At 43.2% G+C, this 12,405-nt stretch overlaps 1 protein-coding gene across 1 annotated transcript in view; it reads left to right on the forward strand.

The window, feature by feature from the left end:
* Positions 1 to 12,405, forward strand: part of LOC310792207 (NLR family CARD domain-containing protein 3-like) — a gene marked incomplete at both ends in the record, with an annotated part of 42,292 nt that overhangs the window by 27,800 nt on the left and 2,087 nt on the right. The window contains 2 exons of the mRNA XM_083653935.1: positions 452 to 625; positions 9,682 to 9,728. Of these exons, the coding sequence (XP_083510061.1) occupies positions 452 to 625; positions 9,682 to 9,728 (221 nt within the window). The remainder of the gene's footprint in view (positions 1 to 451; positions 626 to 9,681; positions 9,729 to 12,405) is intronic.

Consider the following 12,405-nt stretch of genomic DNA (forward strand, 5'->3'; position numbering starts at 1 on the left):
TTTGATCACGGCTTTTTCCTGCTGTTTTCCGGACCTTCCTCTAATCTGGAGAGCACTGTCGCCACCTAATGAGTCCGTAAAATAGGTTATACACCTTCAATAGCTCCCATATTTGTACAGGAGATGCCTGAGGCTTTGATCCACGTCCCACCGTCAAAAAACGCATTTGACGTCGATCGACGTCCTTGGCACTCTACGTCACTATTTACTTTGACGTCGATCGACGTCCTTGACACTCAATGAGTTAAGAAGCTTCTTAACTCCTTAAGAAGCTTCTTAACTCTTAAGAAGCTTCTTTGTTGGGAAACTCAGCCAATATGGTTCATGTAATCAAAGTCACATTTAGTAATCCAAATACCATATTATAATATATGTACTTACCTGTGTGTGTGTGTGTGTGTGTGTGTGTGTGTGTGTGTGTGTGTGTGTGTGTGTGTGTGTGCGTGTGCAGGCTGTCAGGCTGTCTGCTCACAGGGGAAGGTTGTGCTTCTCTGGCCTCAGCTCTGAGCTCCAACCCCTCCCATCTGAGAGAGCTGGACCTGAGCTACAATCATCCAGGAGCCTCAGGAGTGTCGCTGCTCTCTGCTGGACTGGAGGATCCACACTGGAGACTGGACTCTCTCAGGTACGGAGAGACAAAATCTGCTCGAAGGCTGAGAGTCACACACATTTTCTCTGTAACACTGAGAAGAGGAGGAATATTAAAGAGGACATGAAACAATGAAAATAGACACTTACACAGAGCTTTGTGTATTAAGCCCAGGACATACTCCATGCAGGCAGTGAGAGGCGGAGCTCCGCAGACTGCGTGCGCACCCCACGCTGGGACAGACGGGGTCATACTCAGAGTGCTGCTCAGAGCACAGCTGTTTACATAGTACAGTGAATGACCCATGATAAAGTCAATGAAATGCAATTAAAAGTCAATGGAATGCCATTATGTTCAGTAGACTGCGGTTTCACTCTCAAACGATTGTATCAGCACATGAATAGAATCGCCAATCCTGTTTTTATTTAATGTAAATAGGCCTAGATCTGTCTCAACACAGCACATTACTTGAAATGACTAAAAACAAACAGTTAAAAATCAAAGTTTACCACATGGGTCAAGAAATGTGGTCAAAACATGGCTCAGTGTAGCCTACTTACTTCTTCATTTCATTTATCTTCCTGTCTCTCCCATGGATCTATTGTCTCCCTGCAAAGCAGAGCGGTGCGGTGCGCTGCGCTGCTAGAAAAATCTGGCGACACGCGTTTACGGCTGCGGTGGCCTCGCCCCCACCGTAATTACATCATATTGGCCGCATGGCCCTCGCGGTTGGAAGCACGCATGGACTATGTACCGCCCTTTACTAAGATGTACTACAATAAAAAATAACATAATAAAAGTAAGCCATTGTTGAGAGAAAAAAATATTTCAGTCAGGACCACTTTAGTCAAAACACAACACCACTTTAGATAAATTTAAAGCTTTTATTTACATAGCTCAGGAGGTAGAGCGGGTCGGCCAATGACGCAAGGGTTGGCGGTTCGATCCCCGCTCCCTCCCAGCTGCTGTCGTTGTGTCCTTGGGCAAGACACTTAACCCTTCTTGCCTCGTATGATTGGTATGAATGTAGACATGAATGATGGTGGTCGGAGGGGCCGTTGAGCGCCGATGTGTGGCTGCCACGCTTTCGAACCACCGGTACGAATGGTGTGAACGAATAATGATTCTGTGAAGCGCTTTGAGCACTTGGAAAGGCGCTATATAAATCCAATCATTATTATTATTATTATAAGTTAAATTTGGCGGTATGGCTCTGTTCTGGAGGCTCCCTGCCCTTCCATGCAGCAAGCATGGAAAGCCTAAGGCAGGGAGAGCAGCAGCAGATTCTGGGAGCTCCTTGCCCTTCCACAATCTGTGGAATAGCCTTAAGGCAAGGAGCAGCAAAAGACCCCCAAAACAACCATCCCAGGCAATCCTCCCTGGCCCTCCATGTGCTTACATGGAAGGGCCAGCAGGAGGAGCTAGCCAAGCAAATTTAGACAATAAACCAAATGATAGCAAAGCCTGCTGAAAGTACAGATTAGTATCTACCAACATGCTATAAATAATAAAGAGAACTTAAGCAGCTATGCTTAAACATTTATTTATTTTTCTAATTTAAAGCAGCCAGCGGATCACGGGGCGCTCATAGCCTTTTGAGCATCGAGGATGGCTTGGGCATCCGGCCGGAGGTAACGTTCATAGGCAGATGATGACCATCGACCCATGGCCTTGAGCGTCGAGACAGGAGCCACTGATGCTGCAGTAGTTGCTGCTCCTATGCAGAGGGAATGAGCAGTGTAACGCTCTGGAGGGAGCCCACAGGCCTGGCAGAGCAGGCGAAGGCAAGAGGCGAACCAGGCTTTTGACATGGGTTTCCCCGCCTCCACAACAAAGAGTGGTGCGTGCTGACTGGCTTGAGACCGGCTCTTCAGATAGGCAGACATAGAGGACAAGGGACAAAAAGCAGAATTAGACTCAGAAATCAGAATAGACGATCCTATCTTATCTCTATCAGATTTTGAGTGTTTAAGAAATAAAGTAAAGTAGTGTGAATTAATGGATACATAAGCTATAGTGAGATCATGCAAAGGGTCAAAGGAAGACGTGCGTGTGGTGAACTCGCCGCCCCTGAGAAATCCATAAAAAGCCGTGAGGAGGACAGTTTCTAACAGCAGGTCTGAATGTGGATCGAAGCACCCCTCCCTTAAACGCTTGATCATTTGATGGGTAACCCTTTATTTTACAGGTACCCTAGTTACATAATTAACTATTTGTAATTACACATGAACACCAAATGTAATTACACAGTAATTACCAATAGTTATAAATGAAGTTCATATGTAGTTACATTGTAACAGACCTGTAAAATGGAGTGAGTCCGTTCAACTGTAGTTCATATGTACTTACATTATAACAGACCTTGTAAAATGGAGTGAGTCTGTTCAACTGTAGTTCATATGTAGTTACATGGTAACGGACCTATAAAGTGGAGTGAGTCTATTCAACTGTAGTTCATATGTAGTTACATGGTACCGGACCTGTAAAGTGGAGTGAGTCTATTCAACTATAGTTCATATGTAGTTACATAGTAACAGACCTGTAAAGTGGAGTGAGTCTATTTAACTGTAGTTCATATGTAGTTACATGGTACCGGACCTGTAAAGTGGAGTGAGTCTATTCAACTAGTTAATATGTATTTACATGGTACCATACCTGTAAAGTGGAGTGAGTCTATTTAGCTGTAGTTCATATGTAGTTACATGGTACCGGACCTGTAAAGAAGCTCCGGGCTGGGACAGAGATTGCTAAAACCCAGTGGTGGATTCGAACCACTGAACTTCAGACTGCAAAGCAAGCGGCTTTAACCACTCAGCCACGAGGGCTTTCCAACTTTCTTAGTGGAGTTTGGGAGGATAACTGTATGTCAGTCAGATGTAGTTGCCACTTCATAGCTTTCTTATTATAAACAGAGGCTAGAAACATGAGGAAACAGAGGCTTCGACTTAGGCTACATCTTCACTAAGCCGTTTTAAAAGACTCCGTAGTTGAAGCCTTCCCAGTCTACACTAGAGCAGGCTCCGAGCAGTCTCCGTCCATATTAGCTCATGCGAGACGCCCGCAATACGATGCTTTACATACACTGGGCTTGCGAACGCCTCTATGTTTAGTTCTGGAGTCCACAACGAGAGGGCAGCAACTACGCCTACGTTCAAGTCAAAGAAAAGAAGAAGAAGAAGAAGAAGCAGCAAACTGTCAGAAAACAGCATTACCTTTATGATCTTTTAATAATGTTAGTAGACACATAACTGTAGGCTATAGATCCCCGTTATGAGGCCAGTTTATAAAAAAATAACGCCTATTTCGAAATCTGACTTTTGAGGGCAGGGGATCCAGCCAGCACATCGACCATACTAGCTGATGGAAGCTCAGAGCTGCTCGCTTCATCGACATATAATAAAGATTCATATTCATCTCAGTGGCCTGGACACATTTACGTCCGTGATACCGGGCAAAATGGTCTGTGCGGTTCTGTGGTGATTAGCTCATGTCTTTGTAGCATTATGATTATGATTTAATTCATTATGGAAGATATATGTTGGTTTAACAGATGCAAATTATTTCTTACATAGCCTCCATGTAAAGTGACGCTATGGGCAGACCAATTGGGCTCTATAACGTTATATAACGTGATGATCACATTTCAATAAATATAGTTTTTGCAGATTTGTTTCATGCTCTTCTGTATTGGACATTAAGCTGATACACACTTGTCTTGAGCTAATTCCACGAAGCTCAGTTAAGAATATGGCAAGCTAATGTGTCATTGGAAAACATTTATTGATAGTGTAACACTTAACACAATCAAATGTGTAGTCACTTTTTCACAGCAATAGCCTACTGTAGGCTACAGTCCAGCCCACCATGGTATGGGAAAGGAACCGTTGTTTGAATTATATTGAAATATATGTTATGGTGTAGTCTATGTAATGTATGCCAAATTTATACAGATATCACCATATTTCATTTCAATAAATATAAAGCATTGATTTGAAGCAGGCTACTGTTCGGTTGTTTCGGCCGTCGTCATATCCTCTGGTCCAATCTTCGGTTGGTGTGCCTCGTCTGGTCCAATCTTCGGTTTGTGTCATAGTTCGTGTTCACTCGACATCAACAATCTTTATTATATCACATCTGATCATTTTATCCAACCTGCCTCTGACAACTAATGGGCTCCTTCTGCGATCATATTGTGATACATTCAGGTAGCCTACATGATTTACCGAAGTACATAACAATAACAACAAGGCTATTTGTTGGCAATGTTTATTGACAAAAGCATTAAAACAAGCGAATAACAATATAATTATCCGGTCACTGGCAGATACTGTAGATGCGTACAAATAGTTCAAAACAAATATCTCAGTCTCAAAACTGTTGGCATTTGACTTGTGTTATATCTGATGTTGAAACAACTGATTATCAGCAGTATTAACCTGCACAGTAGCCTAACAGGTTAACGTTATAATCTCAGGAGAGATTAAGTAGGCTAAATAAACCATACACATGAGAATTACCATTAACGTTACAGCATTTAATAACGTTCATTTTCCAAAAATCCTGTTCCTCTGTTCTCACTCGACGGTCATCATTCCCTTGAATAAACGAACGACACGTGTTATTAATCAATGGGCATTTATTTACCCAACACAATGCTGTGCACTGCAGCATGCAATAACATTTAAAAAACATTAACACGTAACTTCTGCTTCTCTAGAATGTTAGTCCTCATGTAATATTTGACAAATGGACATGTTAAATGTCATGCTTGCAATTACGTTAGCTAAAGATTACCTCAATTTTGTGGAAGGTAACGTCAAACCGCAGGCGGCCGGGGCCGGGGACCTCGTGGCTGGTGACGCGAGGTCTGGAGATAATATCCAAAAACTACTGAGGTGCCACCACGATGCATCGGATCACAAGTAAAAAGGACAGAATAATTTGGTTATCCATTTCGTTATCCATGATCAAACGTCTGTCCACTTCTCTCAACTAGCGGGGTATATGTAAACAGTGCATCGCCACAAAAAGTGCGTCACCAGTGCGACATACTTTCTTCTTCTGTTGTTTGTAGGCGGGTCGCCGACAGCTTCAAGCTGCTTACCGCTGCTTACCATTAATGGTGTTATACCATAGACATAAATAATATGGACGTAGCTATCCCATTACATTTCTTCTCCCTGGCGGAGTGCAAACGTTGGCCATCACCATCTTGATATTTCATCAGCAGAGTGGGAGAGAATGGGTTGAGTCCTTCTGCACTTGTTTGTTTGTTTATTTATTTATTTAAGAAAAGGGACAATGCACATTAATTAACATGAGCACGTGAGTCCATCATGTAAATGTGCCAGATTTAGCCATACAGGCTAATTTTCATCTGCAGTCCCTGGCAGGTTGATGTTATATGTAAAACATTAACAAACACATGCAATAGTACAGAAGACATAAGTAGACAAAAGCATATAAAAGAAGAAAAGCACAAGCAGATTAATAGCATATAAAAAGAACATGCAAGATGACATTAGCATATTCTATACAATACATGCCAGAGCAACAGCACATAAGCACATAAAAACAGACAAAAGCATATAAGCACAATTATGCAGCCCCTGGTTTACTGTAAAGCACGGACAAAAGCACAGACAAAAGCACATGCCCTACAAAGCAGACAAACAATGACAAACAACGAGAAATGCTATCCTGGAGTATGAATGCATGTTTGATTTAACAAATTTACCACGAGAGGAGAGGGGGTTGTGGGCACATTTACCACTGGTACAGGGTTGTGGCACGAGGCAAAGCCGAGTGCTATAAACCCTGTACCAGTGGTAAATGTGCCCACAACCCCCGACCTCGAGTGTTAAATTTGTTTTCTACAACAGCTACCAAATAATATAAAAAATACACAATTGTAACATCCAATTCATTTATTTATAATCATTACTGGTTTCAGAATACATTTATCCTTCCGCCACAGAATATAGTTCCATACACAAGATCAATGATTGCACTAAACATTTAGTTGCCTTTGAGCCAAAAAACAACTAACCTATTCCTTAACGGGATTCACAGTTATTGATACATTGCCTGTAAAAGTACAGTTATTTAAACAGTTATCTAAAGCAGCCCGTTTTGGTGGTGGTGTGTTGATATCTGGTGACGGCAGAGGGCGTTTGTTTGTTTGACAGTCCCAGGTTCGGGGTCCGGGCGCTAGTCCGACCTCCCGCTAGTCCGACCTCCCGCTAGTCCGAACTCGTGACAACTCAAGCTCAGCCAGTTCTCTCTCCCCAATTTCACCATGTCGTTCTTTGTTCACTTCACCTTCATCTTCATCTAATCACTGCTCAAAACTCAATCCACCCAGTAAATCAAACGTTACTACGAAATCGGACATTTCCTTGTGTTAGAGATCGGCCATTTCCTTGTTGAAGATTTGCAGACTGACAGGCTAACAGTGGGCGGAGTCAGCACAGGGAACGGAGTCAGCATCAGGGAGCGGAGTGATACTGCGGTTGGAGCCGAACTGTAGATTGTTGGCGTATTTACCACTGTTGCTAGCCAATCAGAATCCAGTATTCACTCATGCCGTTGTAGAATGTTCAATAGCCAATGTTTTATGGAGTTGGAGAAGGAGTTGAAAGATGTGATGTTTCTCAGTTCTACGGGTATAGTGTTCCAGGTATGTGCTGCTCTGTAGGAGCAAGGGGATTTTACAGTCTCCTCTGGTAGAGGCTCTGGTAGATGAATTTTGGATTTGTGAAATGAATTCCTTGAGCGGAGGGGGGGCTAGACCATGAAAAATTTCATACACAAGTAAAATATCTGCAAATTTGATCATGTTTTCCCAATTTAAAAAGTCATATTTAGTTAAGATTTTACAGTGGTGATATGAGTTAGATTTTTTGTCCAGTGTTTTCAGGGCTCGCTTATAAAGTGTTTCTACTGATTTTAAAGTAGTTTTACCTGTCTGTGTCCAACTAGTGAGACAGTAATTAATATGTGAAAAAAATCATAGCATTGGCATACAATTTTGAGGCCTCAGTAGTCAGATTGTTCCTGATATATTTGAAATTTGCCAGGTTGAATTTGATTCGGTTGGCAACTTTTTTAACTTGTTTTTTAAATGTTAGCTGGGAGTCTATTATTATGCCTAGGTATTTAAATTCTTGCACGACTGCAAGACTGCTCCCTGCTACCAACACATCTGGGTCTGGATCTCTGTTGGCAGACTTGGAAAAAAACATACATACAGTTTTGCTTACATGGTGTAGACATGACTCAGTTAACCAGTTTGATATATTGACCATTGCAGCTGACAGATCTGCTGCAGCTTGTGCCTTATTTTTTGCATGTAGATATATGATCGTATCGTCAGCATACATCTGACGATGTACGTGAGATGGGGGTTTCCCAGAGCCACAGCTCCGCCTGCTATTGGTCCGTAATCTGCAAGCTGCGCGTTCACTGGACAGGCGATCTGTCAATCACCCCCTTTTCTATCTATCTATTTTACTCCAAACGGGCGAGTTATATAAAAAATTACCCCCCCCCCCCCCCCCACATGTTATGAAAAAGTGAAATTAGCTATATAGACCAAAACCGTGTTTCGGTCCAGACTATAAAGATATTTAATTACTGTTACAAAGTGGGGCATTTTAACAGAAACGATGGGACTTCTGAGTCCTGCCTCAAGTGACCATTCGAGGAATTACAGCTTAAACAAAGACGTCCATATCTTCAGGGTAAAGGGGGTGGGCTCGCCCACTGTGTTATACATATGGCTTTAGCTGTTTAATCCTAAACTCAACAGGCAACATGTTCACCTTGAATTCGTTACCTCCTACATGTGTCCTAGGAGGAGCATTCAGTAGATAATGAATGATGTTATTTTGCCTAACCTGCAACCTCTTCTGTAATCTCATTATCAGGCCACTGTACCAGGTAGAACAGGCAAAATCAAAATGGCACTGTATCAGTGCTGTTACAAGGAGTTTTGTAATAGTAATATCAAACTGACTTGTTCTGCAATACAGAAATTTAGTTTACTGGCACTTTTTGATAATAATAATAACGTATTCAAATAAGTTTTTATCAGAACCTGTTAAAGTAGTACTCTGCCCCTCCCCCCCAACCGCAGTGCAGGGTTTTTTTGAGGATTCTGGCTCATCTTTCAAGACCCGAGGATTCTTTTCTGCTAAGATTTTGTGAACACACAATATCTCAAAAGAACTAATAGAATGTGTGCTTTCTCTGTCTAAAAGAGTTAGTTTGTAGAGTTAGTAGTTATGTAAGCATTAGCAGTTGAATACAGCATGGTTTCAGCGTCAGAAAAATTATTCAGAGATAAACGGCTTTTTGTGAAATTCGATAGAACAGTCACTTTAACCATTCATTTTTGGCATCAGTAAGACCTAAACAATAGTTTTGAACAGTAATTTCCTCCATAACAGCAGGAAACTCCCCTCTGCTTCCAACTCCTCCCTCCGTGGGCGTTCTTCTTGGCTGCAGCGGCCGTGTCACAAGCTTGTCACCAGTCTCACTGCTTTGCTGCTGCTGTGCGGCTGTGCCTGTCTGCGCGGCCGCTCTTTGAGGAAGTCTGGTTGGACTTGCTCGCTTCTTGGAGTTTTGGTTGAGAGCTTTGATGAAGCTTTTGCGATTCTGGTCATATTTATGCTGCGTGTTTCAAAGTGTGTTCCATCCGTAATCTATTATGCAAATTTGCAATCCCGCACTGCCAGCAATCAGCGCGAAAACGAAAGCGTTTTCGCCAATCCATTTTCATGAGAATGGCTTCGTCACACTGCTTTTTGCTTGCCTTCCTCTAGTCAGGAAAGAACTGTCGCCACTTAGTGGGTCGGTGGAATGGGTTGTACACGTTGTACACGTCCAATACTTATATAAGAGATGTAAAAGGGTTAGATGCACATCCCACGGTCAAAAAAAAAAAAAAAAAATCTAAGCCGAGATATCTCGTCTTTGGCACTCAACGGTTGGATTCTGTAAGCCGAGATATCTCGTCATTGGCACTCAACGTGTTAAATGTTTCCATCATCAAAGAGAATCTGCTGATCTGACTTTGTTTCTTCCTCCAGTGTGGACCATGATGCAGTGCAGTGGTTGAAACCAGGTCTGAGGAAATGTAAGTATGCATTTAGTTTGATTCATGAAAACAAAGTAACACAATCAGCTATAGAGTACCGCAGGGATGATGTATTTTTGTAGGCTTAACCAGAACTCCAGAACCTGAACTCCGTCAAGCCGCCCTAAGCTCATTCCCCAAGTTTGAAGTCGATCAGACGAAGGGTTCTTGAGATAAACCGCTTTTTGTGTTTGCCAATAGGTGGCGCTATGCCGAATAGCACAAAATTCGGCACTGAACTCTGTCAGTCAGGTCCCCCTACTGTAAATTAACTCTCCGAGTTTGAAGTCGATCCGTCGAATGCTTCTCGAGTTAAACCACCACTTTGTGTTTGCTAGTAGGTGGCGCTATACTGAATTGCATGAAATTCAGCACTGCAATCCAACATGTACCCCTAAGCGCAGTCCCCGAGTTTGAAGTTGATCCGACGAATGGTTCTCGAGATGAACGGCACTGCACTCCATCAGGTCACTCCATCACTCCATCACTCCATCATCTAAGTTAGGGGCAAACATACATGGGCAAAAATCTCAATCTGGCCCCCAATGTCCTGAAAAGAAAACAACCCCCAAAAACTCAATAAAAGGCAGAATGGGAGGTACGGTGGTGCAGTGGTAAGCACTATCGCCTCACAGCTCGAAGGTCGTGGGTTCGATTCCCACCTGGGCCGATGTGAACACTGAAGGAATGCGTGCCCGTCCGCATGTCCTCGAGTGCCCACCACCCGGGTGGGGTCGGCAAAATAAAAAAAAATAAAAGGCAGAATTATGTGAATGAATCTCATCTGCTACAGCCATTTGATTTGTATCACTATATATTTATATCAGGGGATGAACAGGAGAAATGACCAATCACAGAGAGAGGGGTAAAAATAAGGAGACTCGTGTTGGCAGGTATGAAGTCGATCAGACGAATGGTTCCCGAGATAAACCGTTTTTTGTGTTTGCCAATAGGTGGCGCTATGCCGAATAGCATGAAATTCGGCACTGAACTCTGTCAGGTCCCCCTACTGTAAATGCACTCCCCTAGTTTGAAGTCGAGTCTTGAGGGGGGAAAAAGCTTTTTGTGTTTGCCAGTAGGTGGCGCACATGCCGAGTCTATCTGCGTGTGTGTGTGTGTGTGGGGGGGGGGGTGTTAGCGGTCCGCCAGACAGACAGACAGGCAGGCAGGCAGACAGACAGACAGACAGGAAGACAGAGACAGGCAGGCAGACAGACAAGTAGGCAGACAGACAGACAGACAGACAGGCAGGCAGACAGACAGACAGACAGGCAGACAGACAGGCAGGCAGGTAGGCAGACAGACAGACAGGCAGGCAGACAGGTAGGGAGGCAGGCAGACAGACAGACAGACAGACAGGCAGGCAGACAGACAGGCAGGCAGGGAGACAGACAGACAGGCAGACAGACAGGTAGGCAGACAGACAGGTCAGCAGACAGACAGGCAGGCAGACAGACAGGTAGGCAGACAGACAGGCAGGCAGACAGACAGGCAGACAGACAGACAGGTAGGCAGACAGACAGGTAAGCAGACAGACAGGCAGACAGACAGATATCTCAATGTAAATGAACATCAGGATTAGACTGTTGGGATGTCATTATTCATGCCAGTTGCTCTCTCTGCACTGTCGGCCTCCTCGTGTGCTCTCTCTCTCTCTCTCTCTCTCTCTCTCTCTCTCTCTCTCTCTCTCTCTCTCTCTCTCTCTCTCTCTCTCTCTCTCTCTCTCTCTCTTTACTCTGAATAGTGAACATGCAAGAAATATGATCAAAAATAATAAAATACACAGAGTCCAAGTCTACATTAGGATTAGACTGTCAGATGTCATTATTCTGTCTTATTCTGTCATTATTCAGGCAGCTTCTCTACACCCAATTATGTGTGCAACTTTAAAACCAGTTTCCTGCTATTTTATATAGTGTTATATAGTATAATATAGTGTTGCTAATTGACCAGCACAAGTAGAAATGAAAATAATTGTAAGAAGAGAAGTCAGATCCACAGCCTCCTCCACTGTTTCCTCTGACCTGGAGAGTTTGGCAGGGGGTGGTTGACCTTCACTGCCCAGAATGACAGCAGATCTCTCTGCTTCTTCTTCCCTGACATCTTTCAATTTGTTTCAAACAGACAAAAATGGAAGTGTGCAGTTAAAGAATGAATGACCCACAGTCTGAAAAGAGAGCTACATGTTACTGTCAATCCCTTTAGTTCATAGTAAGTATCAATTAGCTCACACATGCAAATACCTGATGATTTTAACTAACTAGCTATTAGTCACGGTTGTTGTTTTTGTTAAACCCACCGCAGCAACCTGCCACGCTGTTCACCAGCAGCCTGTGTAACGTTACTCCTGATCGGACTGAGTGACTAGAACACATTTTATTCTATAAAAATAAGGTATTTTGGATGATCAAGATGAGGTGGTTACCAACCGTTTGACCTCCTGCTTCAGTTGAAAGAGTGTCACACCATTATTCAGCTGACACAGAAAACTGAGTTCTCTTTTCAAACTGTTCGCCAAACTGTTTTGTTCTTCTTCTTCCTGGGATAGTGACGCCATGACCCGCCCTACTCTGCCTCTGATTGGTTGGTACTCGTGGTTGTATTTTGTTGGGTTGGTTAGATTTAGGCAGGGGATGATTGGTTAAGGGTAGGATAAAAATATCTGGGTCAGCCAATC

Source organism: Poromitra crassiceps (assembly GCF_964638095.1).
Source record: "Poromitra crassiceps genome assembly, chromosome: 17".
Classification (NCBI taxonomy): Eukaryota; Metazoa; Chordata; class Actinopteri; order Beryciformes; family Melamphaidae; genus Poromitra; species Poromitra crassiceps.